This window comes from Pholcus phalangioides, unplaced genomic scaffold, assembly GCF_987345545.1.
Source record: "Pholcus phalangioides strain wild (caught in Gottingen) unplaced genomic scaffold, Ppha-v1.0 ptg000009l_1, whole genome shotgun sequence".
In the NCBI taxonomy this organism is placed as follows: domain Eukaryota; kingdom Metazoa; phylum Arthropoda; class Arachnida; order Araneae; family Pholcidae; genus Pholcus; species Pholcus phalangioides.
The window spans coordinates 55,060,561-55,081,625 of record NW_028301602.1 but is presented as its reverse complement, the minus strand read 5'-3'; the positions used below and the strand labels follow the sequence as shown (position 1 = coordinate 55,081,625).

Genomic DNA, 21,065 nt, shown 5'->3' with positions numbered 1-21,065 from the left:
ATCAGGTAGAGAAAAGAAAATCATTCCACCAGGAAATCACTTCGCAAGGATTTATATGATTAGGGAATCAGAAGATAAACTTCAGAACCCCATTAGCTCTTACAAAAATCTCTTTTGATTGAATTACCAAGTTTTTCCAAATTGAAAAATCAATCGGAAAAGAATTTATAGATTGATTTTTATTAGTAAATATATAAATGTGGTTAATTTAATTACATTTGATTTGATTTATTACTTGTGTTAAATACTCAGTGTTGAAGGGTTGAGTTATAAGCTGGTAAAAATTAATCTTTTTCTTTTCAATGAACTTTTGGATTAAACATCTTTTTAGAAACAAATTATTTGAGTGAGTCAAAGGGATGGCAGTGAATGATGGGGGGGGGGGGGAAATGGAGGAGAGACCCTACTTTAATTTTTTCGAGAGGGACCCACTTTCACTTTCAAAGGACCCAGATTTTGCCAATAATCTGTCTCTTGGGACCCAGGTAAATCAGAGTACAGCGGCATCTCTGACCAGGGCTGTCTTAAGATTATCATGGGCCCCCAGGCCAAGTGATTTTTCTGAGGCCCTACCAGGCAAATTCATGAAAATTTCAACCAGCTCTCATTTTTGTGAGGCCCCTTTCCTCTTGAGGTGCCCGGGTGGGCCCATGCCTTAAGACGGCACTGTCTCTGACTACTAATGTAAATGGTCATGCAACTCAAAAATCCCTCTGCAAAATTTATAAAAAATGTAACATGCCGATTAGTGTTGTTAACCAAACTGAAAGTAAAAAATTCGTCTTTATTTTTCTTGAATGTAACTTTTTATGAGTTTATAAGACATACTTTTTGAAAGAAGCTGGCTTTGACCGAATAACTATGATACAGACATATACAAAGTGCAATTGAGTGGATACGAAGCAAAGATGAATTTGGGAAAGAAAATTCACATTCTTCGGTGGCGAATCAAACCACCAACCTCTCACTGTCTGGGTCTTCAAGCCCAGAGGAGATTTAAATGAATTCCATCTCATAGATTCAAATGGAATCGCCAGTTTTTATGGATGTTTGGTAAAAATATTATAACTTTTAAACTAATAATTGAATTTGAAATTTTTTATATTCCTAAAATAAAATAATATTATATAGTATCACTTCATGACCTGAAATTTATGTGACATTTTCTTTTGCAAAATTGTTTTTTTTTTCTCTCCTACCACTGCCAAAAATAATATAGTTTGCAATGACTACTACTACTCAGTAGGATAAATCTATTATGCCTCTCATGATGGTTTAAACCAGTGTTTCCCATAGTGGGCATATCACCCCGGGGGGTGATTGAGCGTTCTGAGGATGATAGAAGCTACAAGTATAACATGGGATCCTATGGGTTATCTTGATATGGAGGCGATGAGGGAAAAAAGTTTCTGACGAAGGGGGCGCTGGAACAAAAAAGTTCCTCAAACTATTTGTCCCATCACTAGCTCTTTGAAAAAAATTTTCTTCTCATTGCATCAACTCAAGCCAACCCATAGGAATCCTATACCAAACCCAAAGCTTCTACCCTCCCCCGGACCTTTCCATCGCCCCCAGAGGGCGATATTGCTTACTTTAGGAAACAATGGTCCAAATCCAGCTCATATACTTGAGATTCTTCCCTTTATTTAAATTTAATCGGCTAAAGTTTTTGTTCAATTCTCTAACAGCAACACTTCCTCCAAGAAAGGAAGAAAGGCACAAATAATCATTTCTCAAGAATAAATGTTAAGAAGCAAACGTTCAGAGTATGAAAGACAATGCTGGAAATTTTGTATTATTAAAACACTCACTATAAAATATGATAGATGCAAATACAAGTCCACAACAGGCAAAATGCCCAAGGTGGCTGAATAAAAGGAGCCCATAACAAATATGGATGTCCTATACGATATATATAGCATGATAAGACAATAAAAATAATATAATAGTTCTATGATTGTACAAAGCAACATTATACCTCTTATTAATGATACAAAATATGGAGAAAACATGAAACATAATGAATTAAAAAATTAAGATATGGTTGGGCACCACAACGTAGTGACTATGTCGTTCAATTGCATGTGAAGTCCATGCTCTGGCGTGCTCAGTACGCTGCTTGATGTTGAAGGGTTAAGCTATGTAGGACTGCCATATTCTTCCCTTAGAACAATAGAGACATATGTCAAGCAGCGAAACTTGGTCAAAAGACTCAAGGTAGTCAGAAGTAATTCTATGGTAATAATTTATATCATTATCATAGAATTACTTATCATTTCTGATTTATAACTTATATTCAACACAAGATGGTGGCAATGGAAAAATCCCACCAATTTTCAGGGTATCCTTACTTATATGAAAAATGTGATGCTATACTATGTCTACATAAACTTTGTGGGTCCTTTCTTTGTGTATTGCATGCACTCAAACCACATTGCAGGAAACAATACATGAGAAATTGATTCAGATTCTCTCGGAATGAATATTTTTGATTCTTATTTGAAATTGATTCCCACATACTTCTCTTTCTGCCTTTGGCTTTTTTATGAACTTTCCGACATTAGCAGGTGGTGCAGATAACAAAGCTGATAGCCGAGGAGTTGAGGATACAGATGGAGTTACCAAAGGCACTTTAGTTGTAGCAGTCACAACTTGTTTTACTTCTGTAGCAGAAGTTGTAGGACATATCACATGTTCAGAAGAGGAGGCAGCATCAGAAGTGATCGTTGGTGGTACAATTTGTGGAAGTGATACTGGCACATTCACAGATAGTTTTGCATTTAGGACAGCTGCTGGTCCAGAAGAAACTGAATCACAAGCATTCTGAGGGAGAGGAGTAGTAGTTGTTGAATTTAAGGCTACTGAAACTTCATCAGATAAAAGTTTTGGTAAAAAATTTTGGTCATCTCGGGTAACAACTTTGACAACATGGATATCTTCATCAGGTTCGTTTTTATTAACATCTTTCTTTTCATCTAGTTTTACATCTTCTGAAACTTCAATATCTTTGGTATCATTGAGAGAAAGTGCTGTTTCAGACTCTGTAAGACTCCTGAAAATACATTTATAGCAATTAATTCATATGAACTAGGAAAATAAAATTAACATTAGAACTATTTCAAACTACCTAGAATGACAAAAAAGCTGTTATTCTGACTGCTGTGGAAAAAATTTATCATATGTTAACACTTCTTATGCAGACAATTTTCAGCTGCAATGGTAAAAATTGTTTTGTTTCTTCTAGGCACAACACTGGTGGGATATTACAACCCCGTCAGACAGGATCATTCCATATGATGCACCCCTCATCTTGTTCTTGCTTATTTCCTTCTCCCATTACACACATACAAATACAACACCACAACAGGCAAAATGCCCAACAAGGTGGCTGAGAAAAAGATGCTCATAAAAATATGGATGTCATGTATTTCAAAAATATAGCAACCCAATTAAAAATGCAATTAACAAAAATTATAAACAATATATACACATGATAAAATATTATACAATGCCCATAAAGAATATTATGGTTGTCTTATACACAGCAGATAGATTTCTTGGCGTGTTATATATATACAGGGTGATTCAAAACTCAATGTACAAACTTTTAGGGGAGGTAGAAAACACAAAAACAAAACAGAATCACATAGGAATGTAATATCGGAAACCCCAACCTGATCAGCTGGAAGATAAACGAAGATGAAGAAATGACAAGCCAATAATGAGTGGAACTCTTTATTTAGCGATATTTTATACGAGGACAGTACGTGTACACATTAAGTTTCACAAAAAGTGCTCAAAGTTCTTACCCTACCCTCCAAAGTTATGCACACTTAACAATGGCAATGCATTGATTGTCGAACCCTTTTGAAAATACCAATCATTTCGCCGACCTTTGAAGCTGCTATGGAGACTGTTGTGACAATGTCGGTGTCAGAGTCAATGGGCATCTGGTAGACCAAGGCTTTCAGGGTCCCTCACAAGAAGAAATCCAGGCTAGATAAATTGGATGACCATGGCAGCCATGGGACAGGTCCACCACACCAATCCATTGAGAAACAAATGTCTCCAGCTGATCACGTTGGGGTTTCCGGTCACACATTTCTATGTGATTCTGTTTTGTTTTTGTGTTTTTTACCTCCCCTAAAAGTTTGTACATTGAGTTTTGAATCAATCACCTTGTATACTCACCTTCTATAAACCCAGAAGAGGAATACTCTATTATACATTGCAGTTTTCCACTGACTTGAATTAGACAAAAGGAAGACAAAAACTGTTTAATTCAAGCACCATTTTTTCCTCAGTTCTCAAAATGTAACAAAGGATTTCACTCTCTAAAACTTTGTCCCTGAAGAACGGGTTTTAAATTCCAGTCAGACTAGGTTGGATTGAGATCTCAGACCCCAGCTTGTGATGTATGAAGGCACTTAAACATTAGCAAGCTGATCTTGCAACGGTTCTAATCCACTCGTGCATACACAAATTTCCTTTGTGTTCATTGAAAAAACTGATTCCAGTAAGAACAGCTCAAGAATTATTCACAACACCATACAAATTACTGAACAACCAATTGGGAATGCTTTCATTGCATGATCCACACGCTAATGTATACGCGCCTTTAAGCATGACAAATGTTGATCCTGTATTTTGTGTTTGTAAAATCGGTTTTGATTGCAATTCTTTTAGCTCTTGTAATTTGTTCCTTTGTTTTTATATTGCATTTTATTGAGGTTTAAAGTATAGAACCTTAGAGAAATAAGCAAAGCTCTCTCAACACTGAAATGAAAACAGATCATGAATATTCACGAAGTCCCAAACATTGTTGATCATATTCGAGAGACTGCTATTTGATGCCATTCACAATGTGCACAGCCAGTTTATTTGGTCCAAAACACTTACCCACACTACAAATGTTAGAATTGTAAAATTCATAATTTCTGGGAGGAATTTGTAACGTTTCCACCATTTCAACTCAAAGTACTCAAGACGATTTCCCTGCTTACATCTGTAAATAGGAGTGTTTTGATCACTTGCCCCCAACAACCTTCTATAAAAAAGAGCTCTTTAGCCATATCTTTGGGATTTGATAGAGCTTCTTTGTGATTCAATCATGTCGTAACAAAGATAAATACTCCATTACCACTTTTGTTCCAACAGAGAGAAAGCATCATTAACCATCTCAAAAGCGCGCTTAGAAGATATCTTGCCTCTTTAAAGCCTTCAGTTCAGAAATAATGAGCCCAGAAAACATTAGTAAAGTGTGGTAAAGCACACCACGCCTCTTGATCAAAATTTATTTCATCCTCCCACCATAAAGACCCCTTTACACGTACGCTTTTGAGCGCGTGATAGCTGTAAACAAATTCAGAACCGCCTTCAACAGTGTGCGTGTAAAGGCAAAAAAAAAGTGTGCAGTTAGGAGTACACGCTGGAACTGGTCATTCCAGCGTTCAATTGCGAACTCAAAATCTTACATCTAAACGCAAACCCACCCTACAGGCAAAAACGGGGCAAATCCCTCATCTCCTGCATCGTCTTCCTTCATTGTTCTAAAAAAATAGATGTATACAATATAAATAATTTTTTCAGCGATAATATTAATTGCAATTTTTTCAATCTTTTTGACGATTTTTCTTCTTTTTTCCAACGAATTGTTTTTTAAAGAAATAATAAATTACTTTCAAGTGCCGTAATTACATTTATTAGGTTATTGCAATAATTTTCGAACTTTGATTTGGTTCCTGTATCTACAAACATTATTATATCAGATTTATAGATATGTTAAATTACTATTATTATTTTGATAACTTCACAAGCTTTCATTTACCCTCAGGGTGTGGGAAAAATTTTAAATGGTTTAACTCTAGGGGCTCTTAACCCATAAGTTCTATTTTTTCTTTCTAAAGAAAATAATTGTTTTTTTTAATAGAAAATAAATATTTTAAGAAAGATCATTTGCAAAATTTGAAATTAACGTTAAAAGTATGTACATAAATCCATAATTATTGCAAAATAATGTGATAATTGATGAAAGAAATTATTCCAAAATTAATAAAAATTTAGAAGTGAAAAAAAGAAATAATTTTAGAACAGATGAAATCCTTTCAATAATTTGGGGCCCCTCTTAGATTTGGTACTCATTCCTTTTCCGTTCACTCACCCGTTAAGATGCCTACCACTGGCTACAGAAATTTCGGAAAAAATTTTATTATTTAGAAATTTATTCAATAAGCATATTTTTAAAATTGGAAATAGAGCTGGGGAACACAAAGTTGATCATTGAACATTCACAGTAATTTTCTGCACACAAGGGCCAATTAGACCGGGACTTACAATTTATTGCCGATTCCGAACGGCAGGCTTGTTTTTTATACTTATCGAGAGGTTGGTGTGCTAACCCATCGATGGAGGACTCCCTACGGTAGCAATTTTTTGCTGCGGTCAAGTCGCCGTTTTTGCTGAACCCCTGTGTCAGGAAAGTTTTCTGACAAGGGCGAACCGGGTATCGAACTCGCAACACCTCTTAACATCTTTTGGTACTTTAGGCGAGTATCTTATCGACCTGGGCTACCGTGCCCAACACAAAGTTGATGTTCATGTTTTTAAGTCACTGCTAAAAAGGTCAAGAGCATCTGATTTTAATTTGATAGCATAAATTTGACTTCAACACACTAGAAAAAAAACTTTAAAGGGGATTTAAGGTTGTGGAAGAAACTTCCATTATCTGAATGTCTGAAGGTTAACAATGATACTGTTTAATAAAGAAGCACCCTATTCAATAGATCCAGCCAACTCTGCATTCATAGCAGGTGTCCAGTGGACAATGTGCTGTATTTTTTCATGATAACATCACAAAAAATGTCCAAGGCAGGGTTGGGGTTTTGACGTCAAACTTTTTTGACATGACAAGCATCAAAAACAGGTTTAAACTGTCAAAAACTGTCAAAAACCTAAATGAATGCTTTCTGATAATGTTTTGAACACAACAGGTATATAACATGATGAAAAACTTACTTTTTTGTATATTACAATGTTTTATTTTTAAACATTAATTTATTACAATAATTAAAACAAAATATTAATTATAATTTTCAATTTTTCAACATAAGAGTCTAGAACATATAAAATGTAATTTTGTGGTTCATTTTATCTAAGCTACTGATTACCCATGTTCAACTTCCTAAGTGGAATAGAGCTGCTTATTCAAAATATGTATGATAGGGACATCACAGAGTTAGGTTTTAGACTTCAGAAACTATAAATTAGTATTAAAATAGTAAAAAACTTATTGTCAATGTTGTCAAATAGTTTTTTTAACCTGATAGGTATGCTAAATTAAAAAAAACCACTTTTATGTTCATTAAAGGGTACAGGCTTTTATGTACATTCGGAATTGTAATTACTGAGAATCTATTTTGATATTTTAAATTTTCTGATCTGCTCAAAATTTTATTCCATGTAAAAATTCTCACACAGAATCTGTTAATAACATTAATTAAACTCTCATTTATTTTCATCTAAAAATTTCTTAGAGCTCAGGGTGTATAAATTCACAGTTTTAAAGAGTATTTTAAACCAAAGTAGAGCCGACAGGACTTGATACCCAAAGCATTTGTTTTGCACATTTACAATTAAATACAATTTCAATTGGAAAACCATTGCATTATAAATGCTAGTAAATATACCATATTAGAGTGCAGAAGCAAGAATAACTAAGTTTGACTAAGGATAAGTTACAGGAGTTTCTTAAGCATCAAGTACAAGCTAGCATTGCCAAATTAAATGACATTTTAGTTCTACAATTTAGTATTTTGATCGCTAGATATATTTCAATGTTATGCACAATAAGAGTATTGAAGTGATTATCCAGATAATTCAATAATAACAGAAATCAACATAATACATACATGATGTAATAAACTTTTTTTAAACACTTCTGTTGTAAAAAGAGTACAGCAGATGGTTTATATCAAAGAACATATAAAAGCAGTTGAAGAAATTTTGGAAGGTCAAGAATCATCTTGAATCAGAGAATGTCAAATCCTTCCATAGTTTTCCCTTCAGTGTTTATGCTATGCTTTATTCAAATTGTATATTTTATAAGAAAAAAAAAGTATTTTGCCCAAAATAATTCTGTAGAGAGTAGAAAATTATTTTAGAATCATATTAAATATGTATTCTTTGTATAACATAGTCACTTTAAATATTACATGCAATTAACATGTGTATTTCCCATGGGAATTTTTATACTGAAAAACAATATTTGAGGTTTTTGATAGAGGGTTTTTGACGTGACAGTTTAAACTGCGGTTTGAACTGTCAAAAACTGCCATGCGTCAAAAACCTGCCAACCCTGGTCTAAGGTCAAGCGATGTTCAAAAACCAAGTAAAAAGGGATGTTTCATGTTATAAGATTATCGCCGATTTCATTTAAAACTAAAAACCATTAAATATCATGAATGATATCCAACTAAAAACATATTGCTATTCGCACTTTTAATTTTATTGCTGTCATAGCATGACACACAACGGAATGTTTTACACGGGTAAGAATACATGTATAGAATTGTTAAAAATTTGAAAAAAAATTATGCTTCAATTTATTTGTTATTTTTTTGTATTGTTATGAACTGCTTAAGCTTGACAACATTAAACTGAAATGATTTTTGAGGATATGAATACAACCGAGAAATTTATCAAGAATTTTTTAAAAATATCTGAAATAAAGCCCTACAAAATAAAACCATAATTTCAAAAAAGTGCAGTCAAACCTTGATATACCGATACTCAGCGGACCAAGAAAAAAATATTGTTGTAAAGGGATTATCGCTATACAGGGAGGCAGCAGTTTAACATTAGAATATTGACATTTCCAAAAAAGATTTGAAGATATATCTTTGTAGAAGGATTTATTGTTATATTAAGAATCATTGTAGCGAGGTTTCAATGTAATAATTTTTATCTATTTTTCTGGCTGGTAGTATTAAAAAAAAGCATCGGCTACCCACAGAGTAAATAATTGACTTGTTTCGGTAAAATTATAATATTAAGTATATCACCAATTAAATTCAGAAAATGTAGTTAAGAGCTAATTACAGCAATTAAAGTCCAACGAACAAATAAAAGTCGAATCAAAACAATAAAAATTTGAAATTAACTATCACAGAAATTTTATTTCTCAATTTCTTATCAATTGAATAAAAAACTACCATAAATTTGTAACAGTAATTTCAATTAATAATTACTGAAATTATTTTTACAAACGAATAATCCACGTAGTAACTATAAGCTTTCGAAATCTATATTTTTTTCTGCGAAAACATCAGCTAATTTCGATCTGCCAACAGGGAAAAAACTTTGGCCCGGAATGTGGAGTGTTGTGCTTCCTTGAAAGTCCACACGGCAAACAAAAGCGCATGAATTTGGCCACACACTTTTCAACCGGGCCTTCTTTTACGCAGGAGAGAGCGCGCAAGAATGTCTCTTTTAAACGCGCTCTTGAACGCCGCGTTCCTAACCGCCCTCCAATCCTTCACGCAAGAACGTTCCACTCCGGGCATGCGGGGAAGATTGTACGTGTAAAGGGGAGCCTTAAGTTCAACTTCAGTAGGTGGGACTATCAAAAATCATTCTTAAGTTCACATTTTGATAAGTGGGGGAAAAAACTGTTTCAAATCCACTCTTTTCCCTTTGTCTAACTCAAGTTAGTGAAAGAATATATGCACAGTAGACACAATAGAATAACATGGAGTATTTCTCCTCTGGATTACTCAGAGTTGGACTCGCACCTGCTAAAATTCTGTAGGAAGCATTTTTCTTGAAAAATATATATATATATATATATGTCATTCCTAATGTGGATGACTGGGACAAATTATGTCAGTTAAATGGTTAATGGCTAGAACATATATATTCTAGGGATTCAAAGCTTGAAAATGAGAAAAATCATAAAATGTAAAGTTACTTGCAATTTAATTGTTTAAGTATCCAGAGAAACATCACTAAAACAATACTCGATAAATCCCTCTACAACATTTTTTCACATCTTATTTCGAATTGCCTATATCTAATATTAAACTCCTCTTAATACAATAATATCCTTGATCCCTCTACAGCAGCGTTTCTTAACCTGTGGCTCGCAGGCAGATTTGATGATTCAATTCTAAACGGATGGAAAATTAATCAATTGTTGTAATTGATGTTATAGGTCATATTGATTCACAAATAAAAATTGTGCCTTCATACTTAGATTCATTTCACTTCATTAAGGAAAATGCAAAAAAATTATGATCATAAATACGGAATATCACTAATTTGTGGCCCAAAAATGCAACTTACAACAAATTTGCTAATTACTGCAAAAATTGGTGAAGGGTGTAAAAAAAAATGGTTGCTACAAATCTCAGTAAACAAAAATTTGACGGGGGGGGGGGGGAAGAAACATTCAAATGACTCAATTACTGTAAAATATAGGACGTCGCCAACTTTCTTTAAAAAACGTTGCCATAAGTCAGCAAAATCCTGAATTGTTGTTAAAATTGCTGAAAAATCATGGAAAAACAGTTTAACTTGACAATGCGAGATGCAAATATTTATATCCAAAATTACCATAAGTTATAAAAACGCTGTGCATTAATGACTTTAGTGAACATTACAAATTTAAATAAGCATCATTGAAAAAAATGGGACAAATATATAAGAAATTCAGAACTAAAATTACAAAAATGTCTCATAATACGGTACGCTAGTGGTTGGTCCATCAAATTGTTTTAGACCTTTTACTGGTCCTTGGGTTCACAGAGAGGTTGAGAAACACTGCTCTACAGCAATGTTTTTTGAGGAGATTTAAAAACTGCTGTGATATTTTTTATATTCTACTCCAGAAAATTGCCTTCAGTATATCTCCTCACCAGTTTTTGTTCTTTCAAGGGCATTTAATAGCATCTGTATCTTTCACTATCTACCCCCAGAAAGGATTGAAAATTTATAAAATTGAGCCTTGACTATTGTTTGTAGGGGTTGTTCAAGTATTGTGTCAGCAAATTATAAGTTATTTTCGACCCCCCCCCTTGTCAGCAAAATTTTGTCTGCACTGCCTACTCTACATCACTCAAGTTACCTGCGGAACATTCCCAAATTACTTAAGTGATCCATGGCATAATTACGGATCACTTGAGTGATGTGTGGCACAGTTCCAGAGAGCTTAAGTGGCCCAGATACATTTTCAGAGCACTTGAAGGATCCGTGAAACATTTAGAGATTACTAAAGTGGCTCTACAGGTGACTTATCAATAAGGAGAATGTTTGTTCAGGTGCTATGTTCAGGTTTTCCTATGAAGAGAATGGGAAGTAACTGTGTAGGAAACCTGTTGATAGCAATGATATTTATTACAATTTTGGTTGCTATTTCTATTCATACTAGTCGTTGAATAACGAGCCTGACGTCAATTCATACAATTACAGTTTCTAACTTCACTGTGAATTCGCCACGTACTTGTCCATGCGCATCCACAGACCTGACCAAGTTTTTGGTGCTCTACTGTATACAAAAATCATATGTGTTATTGATTAGGAGGGTTTCCGACTCAATATGGCCCTTGGGTGAGCCAATACATTATGACGGCAGTGCATTAAGATGTAACACTGTGAATTTTATTTCTGTTTATCTAGAAACTAGGTCCTAAGGTATGGTTTATAATATATAAGCTACGCAAGGATTTTTGTTGCACAGAACTTATCCTGCTTCTTACGGAACATCCGTAAGTATTATTTATAGACTTTTCCAATAAATTTCAGTCAATGATACTATCTGTTCATTATAAGCCTGTGAGATTATATAGTACATATTTGGGTATTTTAATTAATATTACAAATATTTTCAATTCAACGATTGAATGATACAGAAAAAAATATTATTTCATATTTTCATAAAGGGTGGTTGATGACGTAAGCATCATCCAAACCCCACTCCTCCTTGTCATCAAATTGGGAAACCCCCTCCCCCATCAATGCTGAAGTAATACTTGAATGACCCCTTCGGCCTATTTCAATGTTTATTTCTGTGCTCATTTTAAATTTATATTTGTTTTTTGCTGGTCCACAAATGAGTTTTTACTCTAAAAGTAACAGCAGCAGACCCCCCCCCCCCACAAAATGACTTACTTGATGGAAACACTCGTAACTTCACTATCTGGTTTAGGCTCTTCTTCTTCAGGTGAATCGCACGGGACCTTTTCGGAATCCACAGAAGAAGACAATTGTTCTTTGCCAACCTCTGATTCCAAACCATTGATGCTTGGAATTTCTTTCTTGACTAGCAACCAAAGACAAAAAACAATTCAATATTTAAAATATTTTTCTCATTTTAAAAATGAGAAAAAAACTTGTTTATGCTGAACTATGAAGAAAAAGTAAACATAATGAGCGCTCTTCTCTGACCTTGAACATTATTTACATCTCGGCTGATTCTGTTGACATTCGGGCGGATTTGTAATCTTGGCCTTCTAGTAGTCATTTGGGAGTCAAAAAATCACTGGGAATGAAAAAAAATGTAAATACAAAAAATGGTAAAAAACAAGATCTATATACTATATAATAAAAGATCAACCAATGAACAAGACTTTAAACAAAACTAAGCAAAAAGGATAGATTTGTAGATCTGTGATTGCGTGTTGATAAAAGCTACCTTAGTACATATTCAGCCTCATTTCTCCACATACTTCCTTTAACTGTACATGCACCTCATACAAATTCCTCTGTGGAATTTCTAATGAATCGGTTACATGCTGGAATGTGTGTTCTGGGTGGATATGCAGCCCCTAATGAATTTATACGAAAGTTTCTAATAGTTGGCTGATGCAAAGATGAATTTAGGAAAGAAAGAAAATTCAACTGAGTTGCGGAGAAACAAATTCTGGGCAGTTGAATTTTCTTAAATTTATCTTTGCACCAGCCAACCATTTCAAATACAACGCCACAACAGGCAAATTGCCCAATGAGATGGCTGACTTAAGAACATCATGGATCCCCGAGCCATTTTTTGGAGGCCCTACCTACTACTGCTGCACCACACATACATGCACCCTGCGGAACCCCCAACGAATCGGTACATGCGGGAATGTGCGTGTACGTGTAGTGAAACCTGACGTGAAGTTTTTTTTTGTTTCTCTGTAATGCTTGTTATGTGTAGTGCTGCCATCTGCCACCAGTTTTTCTAACTATGAGTGAAGTGTTATGATTGAATGATTTATCATTGTAAGACTGTTGCTGAACCACAGAAAACCAACTCCAGCCGACCACCACTGTGGTGTTCGAACCCGGATCCTCGCATCGCGAGTCCGTCACTATAACCGCTCGACCACCACAGTGGCTAAATTAAAAACCTTATGAATAGAGGAGAGCGACATCATTCTCGGATAATGAATTTATGTAGTCATTGTGTACTTATTATTCTGGTGCTGCCATCCCTTTTTCATATTTTGGTAAATGCTTGAATTTTATCTATTTTTTGAAGGTCTGCCTGCAAAAAGACTTTTTCAAATGAAAGACTGGCTTCCATTTCTGTCTGGAGTTTAAAGGAGTATTTCGCTCTCTCAATGAAATTTGGAGGAGTAAAATTGAATTTTTCACACATCTAGATAAGTATTGGCAAACACTGTGTGGGGACTCACTTGTTTTTCTGGTTTGCCCCCCCCCCCCTGAAAGCTTCAATTTTTTTTATCTCAGCTGGCAACAATAGCCTCCAACACATACCCATAGATAGAGATGCGAGATCAGAATATTCTGAGAATATTAGCCTGGATGTAAAAATTGGAGAATAATCGAGAATATTCATTTTTCTTTTAAATAATTTTTTCACTAATTTTATTTATATTATGAAATATAAATAAGTTTTCATTGCCTAAAACCTTTAAAGCAAAGTAATTTTTAGCATAATCACCCCCCAATAACAACTTTAAGTTTCAGAATATTCTCCTTGTTATGAATGAGAGGTTTTAACACTAGAAGTGACAGGCTGGTCATTTTGACCGTTTTTGAAGTTCTCGCTACTGTTTCATGATGAACCTTTTTTTAGAATCTTAAAATTTTATGACTTTTCCTGAAAGTAGTTGAGCATTATACTGTCCAAATGTTGTTTGTCAAAAATCAAAACTGACCGAGATATTTTTAATTCCACCTATAAGCGCCATGGTCAATTTGAGCAGGTTATCTTATAATGTCATTGGATGGATTCCATATTTTTTCTATAATTGTTTAATCAAATCAATAGAATTATTGATGAAAAAAATTATGAAACATCTTTTATAACTGATTTTGGGTTATTGCGGTTAATTTTTGGCATTCAAATTTTCGACATTTTTCATAATACATTTGGCACATTTGTCACAACAGAATGTGATGACAGGCATATTTCTATGGTGTTCGGTTGAGTACTGGATTTTGACTCCCTCCCAGGCACACACATGGCCTTTTGGTCTCTGTGAAGGGGGATGATTCTTCATGCGAACATCTCATATTACAGTACGTACATTATTTATGGAATACTATCACTTGAACAGAACAAGCTTCAGCCGTGTCATGCTACAGCTGTGACCAACATTTTTATACCCCCACATTTAGGAATTTGGGATTTGTTCTTTTTCTGAGTGGTGGATCAGTTTGCTTCCAAAAAAAGTCATACACTTGGTTTGGCTACTTGTGATTTTCCGTTCAGTTATGCGTGATTGTTCTACGCATAAGGATGGCTTCAAGGCGTCAAAATCTCTGCCCAGAAGAATTTTTGAAAGTTTTACAGGAGCTATCAGAAAATGAGTCTGATATTGATGAATCAGATGGAAATATACATCCTATTGATAATGATGATCCCAATGATATGGATTACATGCCTTCACTGCGATATGACACATCAAGCGATTCTAGTGAGATAGATGAAGTTACTCAGAATAAAGGCTTCAGATCAACAATCAGAAATTCATCCAGCAAATTCTCTTCATCAATCAGGTAATTTTTGTATGAGATGATGGAGTGATCATCTTTAGGGAGTGATGGATAAGCATTGAACAGATGCCACTGTACTCTAATTTACCAGGGTCCTAGGATGAACCCACGTTATTGGCAAAATCTGAGTCCCTCTATAAAAAAATTAAAGTACCCCCTCCACCACCACCCAGGTTTTAATGAATTGTTTCTTTAATTCACAAGAGATATCTGTATCTCTTGTGAATTAAAGAAACAATTCATTAAAACCTTGTTCTACCCGAAATTTTGTTGAAAAAAATTAATTTACCAGCGGTTATAAAGTGGGTTCTTTTACTTTCATTGTCGTCTACTACTACTACTAAACCAAACATGAACTTGTACACATTCCTATGCGGGATTTCTAATGAACTGGTACACGTTGGAATGTGTTGTGCATGTATTTATACGTATGGCCCTAACATATGTATGTTGTCAGACTTTTTTTGCTTGTTGTGTACATGTTAGTGCTGCCATCTGTGTTTCATATTTTGAAGTAAAGGCAGTAAATGCTTGAAATCTCATGTTGCGCATTGTCTACTACTACAGAACATGTCTAATGGGAAACGTGAACCAAATTTCTATGCGTCCTATCATTATCCTAAATTATTCACCATGTCAGTGGCATCTATGATTAATTAGAGGTGTGGGGGGGGGGGGGAGAGAGTTGAAGCCTTTCAAGCATCCAAGGAAATGTGAGTTTATCAGCCAGTCAACCAGGAAATCAAATCTTGATAGAGGTTTAGATCCGTCTTTATATTTCTTGAAGTTGTAGAGATATACAACAAAAAGCATTGTATGTAGCTATATTCACCATATTGCAGAACATTCACATGGGCCATCTTTTAGTTTTCCTTATTGCACCTCACACCCTTGCCAAATGAATCAACGGATCCTTTAGTTTGGTTGTTAGTAATGTATAATTTCTGGTTTCTTACTTGCTTCATTCACAGCATCATCATCGTGCATAGTTCAGATAAGGGAGACCAGCTTGTTCTTACGAGGCAAGTATGACACTGCAGTCACATCTTCACGGAAGAGAAAAAATGAAGATCCAGTTGAACGAACTTGGAACTTTGGATTCACAAATTTAACAGGGAATTACAATTTATTTTTTTGAGCTGTTCCTACCATAGTTAGCCTATAATCTTACAACAGTTTCTGAGCTAATGGAACGCTGGTAAACCAGTTGTCCATCGTTATGTTTCTATTAGTATTCTAATCGTTTCGACCAGCTTTCAGTCAAGAATGCTGCTGCTGGTTGTTGAGTTGGTGTTGTGTCTTTCCCAAGATATGGGATTGTGTTGATTTTATAGTTAGTCCCATGGTCACAAATCACTATTTTTATCGGGTCTGGGTCAAAATCTCGACAGGGTCTAAATGCAGGCAAGTCAAATTGAAAATTTTATGTTTTACCGTATAAGCAGCACTTCACACTTTCTGTCGGAATTTGAATTTCTCGCTGCAAAGGGCGTTTATGTGCCCTTCATGATGATAAATTGTGATCAAATAAATTTTGAAATTTTAATTTCACCGTATAAGCCGCACTTCACGCTTTCTGCTGGGATTTGAATTTCTCACGGTGAGGAGGGGCGGAGTTCGAGAAAATAAATTGCTATCTGAAAATTTGGAAACTTATTTGATTTCGTGCCACGCCAAAAATCTAAGGATTTTGAACTAGAGCTCATTGTCTATTTATTTTATATTCTGATGAGGCCATTTCTGCAGTCCCGGCACTGGGGCTGTTTTACGTGCATAGTTCTTGGGTTAGTCCTTACATGGGAAGGCAAATATTGCTACAGCCCTGTGGCCACATGGGGAATTTATATTTTTTACATTATAAAATTAGTCAACCACTAATAAATTATGAAAATTCATTTTTATGATGATTTAATTACTGAAAGAAATGATGTCTTAAGAGAAATGACTTCAAAGTAATTAAATGTCTTATTTTGGTACCCGGTTTAAACTGGGCTCCTGTTGTCCCATTGCACACTGAATTAAGCCGTTGTGATTTGCCGGCTTGTAATGTATTGTATCAGCAAAGAAAAAGATTTAAATCATTTTCGGATGAAGAGTGAAAAAAAATATTAAATGAATGAACTGGATTTGAGGCTGATACCCTATCTCTACACTAACTCAGCCAAATACAAAACTGACACAGATCAGATTTGAATGAACACAGATCACAGAATGGCCGAAAGACCATTGAAGTCGGGGGGAAATTAAATTTTTTAATTTGACCGTGTCTGGAATTCGTCTGTCTGGATTGTGGCTTTTTGGGATTTTGTCTGTGAGGATTATGCACTGAACCGATTTTCCCATATTTTGCGGGCTTATTCAGGATGAACATTTTGAAATCTACCTGCCCCCCCCCCCGAAAGGGACAAGTTGTTCGTTGATGGTTACATATGCACTTGGTTCCACCAAAGACTTGCATTAGTCAATCAGCTGGTCCCATATATATCTTATGGGTGTTATATTTCTTAAGCTGTTCCGCAGAGTGCCTTTGGAATCAAAGTGAATTGTATTGAGCCGAAAATTATGTCTCTCGATGGAGAATACAGAGCAATATCTATTTGACCACAGAGAACTGTATCATGAAGCTTCCTGATATTAATATGAATATATTTTTAGCTCCAGCAAGAATAGCAATCCCAACAGAGAGCTCTCAATTCTATCATGCTCGTATCCTTGAATGTTGAGCTGCTCGAATTTTTATAAGCTTGCCTCTGTACATTTATGTCCCTGTTGGTATGATAAAGAATTGTGTTCCCATAATTTCTCGAGTGAAAAACATATTGAAGCTATCTAGGCCTATAGGCTGGAAAACATTAACGGCTTCGTTTCTTGTCTTGTCACTTATATACACCACATTCTTTAAAGGAATCTTTCCAGACCCACTGGTTAGTGGTATGGTTTTCCAAACAAAGTCACCATGTCGTCCAAACATACTATCTTCATCTGGTTTCACTCGTTTTGGTTCTCCATCCTCAATATTATTCTTTCTATTTTTTTTCTGTCTGACATTTACTTTCAAGAAGGTGACTGGCTGATTATTGAGTCCAGACATGGAGAATAAAGCTTTTCCAGCAGTTCTACAATGCAGAGATTGAGATGATGTTTCATTGATTCCTTTACAATATTGGCAAGAATTTTTTCATCTCCTTCAGGAAATAATTCATAATCAGGGTCTACATCTGAGTCAGAATCTTTTGAGAAAATCTCTTCTGCAATTATGCTTTCGGTTTCACTGTATACAGACTCGTACATTTGTCGTTCTAATTCTGCTGCTATTTCTTCTAACATATTCAGTTTTTTACTTGAAGTCTTCTTGGTTCCATGATTGCGGTCTGGAACAAAACCATTCACAGAATAATAATAACAAATCACCTCTCAAAAATATGTCTGCGAAACATATTCATTTATCTATCCTTAATAATAAATCTCAGACTCATAAAAAAAAACATGGCCCTATCATTACTAATACATCTGGGAGACGCACGAAAATTTACGTTAGATACTAACTATATGTCCCAGAGATGCACTAGGATTACAGCAATGGTACATCAATGTATGGAAATGAACCAAATGGCAGCTGGAGACAGACTGATCAAAAGAAGACGATCCCCTTGAAGCATACCTAAAGCGGGCAGACTCAACAAGTCCAGCATTCGTTTGACTGTCCGATTATGTCTCTGAGATGTACAGTTAGTATTCTAGGGTTAATATTGATCCCTTATTTGTTGTAGAATGCTTTACTTTGCAAGTCAATACCTTCTTTTGACCAAGAATGTTTTGTTTTTGTGGTAATTTTTTTGTTTTACTAGTTCATAGTATAACACCTTTCGGTGGTGTTGGTAATTTTTTGCTTTGGCAACAAAGATGTTTCTGTTGCAAAACTGTTTCATTCTTGATGACTTCTCGTCATACTTTCAGATGTTTTTTCTCTCACCAAAGAAAAAAAATCACCAACACGCCACCAAAAGGGATTATGCTATCGCTGTTGCAAAAACTTTGGCTCCAAAATGAGCTTGCATCTCTTTGACCACTTAACAAGTTTGCCCGTCGGCTACACGGATACAGCGAGAAGTGTAAAGAGCTAACAGTCTAGACAACCAGGATTAACATTTTCGCACGTTCATAAACATATGACAATTTAATTTGAAGTCAAAAGCTTTTGAAGCCAAACTACATAAGAAACTGTAATATATAAATAAACAGACTAACAATAACAGTTCAGTGAAGCCATTCTTTATCAATTTCGATAATACTTACCTTTTATTAAAAAAAAACGCTGCAAGAGATGACTCACCCCTACCGACAATATCTTTTAAATTGATTGTTTAAAGATGGCATTCAACGTAAATGCAACTCCAACTTCATCCAAAGTGTACTTATTCGTTACACTCAAATCAATTGTCAACATTGTCAATTTGCATCATCCATGCCCCCTGCACGAGTTTCCCTTTCGCCCCATGCTATCTTGCAAGTACTAATTATGACGGCCTTAGCAAGGATGTGCCCATGTTGCCAGACCCTTGAAAAAACACCAGCCATAACGTGACCATACATCCCGTATTTCCCGGGACAGTCCCGTTATTTTCTGCTTTTTTTCTTTTTATTATTGTTATTTTCTTTTTTGGCAAAAGTGTCCCGGTTTTTCCTGTATTTGGTATTTCACACGAAGCCTACTTGAATTTTTATTCTTTATTGAAGTCAAAGATTGAAATTATTTTTCAACTCATAAATTATTTTAAGATAATTACAACTATTACAACTCCCACATTTGTCTTGGTAAACGGTTTTTTTTTCCGTGGGATACATTTTAATCCACTGCAATTTGCAGTAATGCATCATTTCCCGCCATTGTGATTTTTCCGTAATTACAGCAATATTTGTCAACTTTGTTTGGTTTTGGCGTCGTTTTTGGCGAAAATTGGCAATGTCCCGTATTTTCCCGTATTTGGAATCCCGATGTCCCGTATTTCTCTCGAGGAAATATGATCAGCCCGACCAGCCATAATCATCCTCAAAAGTAGCCCAGAACTTGTTAGCTCTTTGAACTTGCTAATTAGCTCTTATATTGTTATCTATTCATGAGATGATCACACGATCCGTATTTACCAGGACAGTCCCGGTTTTTTCTGTTTTTCTCCCTGCCCCGACTTTGTACCAGAAATGCTCCGGTTTTTCAAGTATTTTCAACAAAGCCAACTTGACTTTTTATTCTTCATTTTATTCATCAAATCAACGAATAAAATTATCTTCACAAATCAGAAAATATGTTGCAGTAATTACGACGACAAATTAGAATATTCATCTCGCATATTTGTCATGTTTTTCATTTTAATTCACTGCAATTTAAGTGGAGGTTCATTTCGCACGATTGGCAACTTTCTGTGATTTCAGCATGAGTTAGCAACTCTACTTAGTTTTGGCATCATTTTTGGTGATAATTGGCACTGTCAAGTATTTTCCCGTATTTTGAAGCCCAATTTCCCGTATTTTTCTCGAGAAAATATGGTCAGCATATCTATTTAGAGATTTGAGAACCTCATTAATGAATCACAGACGGAAAAAATACGGAACCCGTGCTGCTATCCATCATTCAAAAAACAAACGAGATATAATAAACTCACTATTTTCAAACCATAGATGGAAGCTAATATAGGATATATTAAGCTGACCACATTTGCTAGAAAAAATACGGGCAATTTACCTTCGAAATACGGAAAATACGGGACATTGCAATTATTGCCAAAAATAATGCAAAAAAAAAGAAGCAAAGTTGCCAAATCCTGCTAGTATCCCAGAAAAGTCGTCACAATCGAGGGAAATAAAGCGCCACTTCAAATTGCAGCGAGAATGAGATTTTTTGAATAGACGTCATAATCATCATCAGCATCACTTTTGGGAGACATGCACAGGATGATCCGCATAGAAATCACCGTTAAAATTTCCGATTTTACTGTAGAAATGCGGAAATTTAGTGGGCTTTTCTGCCTCATCAATAATTTTAAAAAAGCAATTGAATTCTCGACTTTCGA

At 35.1% G+C, this 21,065-nt stretch overlaps 1 protein-coding gene across 1 annotated transcript in view; it reads right to left on the bottom strand.

Annotated features, from left to right (window-relative positions):
- Positions 1 to 19,567, bottom strand: part of Bdp1 (transcription factor TFIIIB component B'' homolog Bdp1) — a 58,648-nt gene extending 39,081 nt beyond the window's left edge. The window contains exons 1-4 of the mRNA XM_089236559.1: positions 19,294 to 19,567; positions 12,439 to 12,532; positions 12,163 to 12,313; positions 2,521 to 3,052 (exon numbers count right to left, since the gene is read on the bottom strand). Of these exons, the coding sequence (XP_089092685.1) occupies positions 2,521 to 3,052; positions 12,163 to 12,313; positions 12,439 to 12,514 (759 nt within the window). The 5' untranslated portion in view covers positions 12,515 to 12,532; positions 19,294 to 19,567. The remainder of the gene's footprint in view (positions 1 to 2,520; positions 3,053 to 12,162; positions 12,314 to 12,438; positions 12,533 to 19,293) is intronic.
- Positions 19,568 to 21,065: the final 1,498 nt, after the last annotated feature.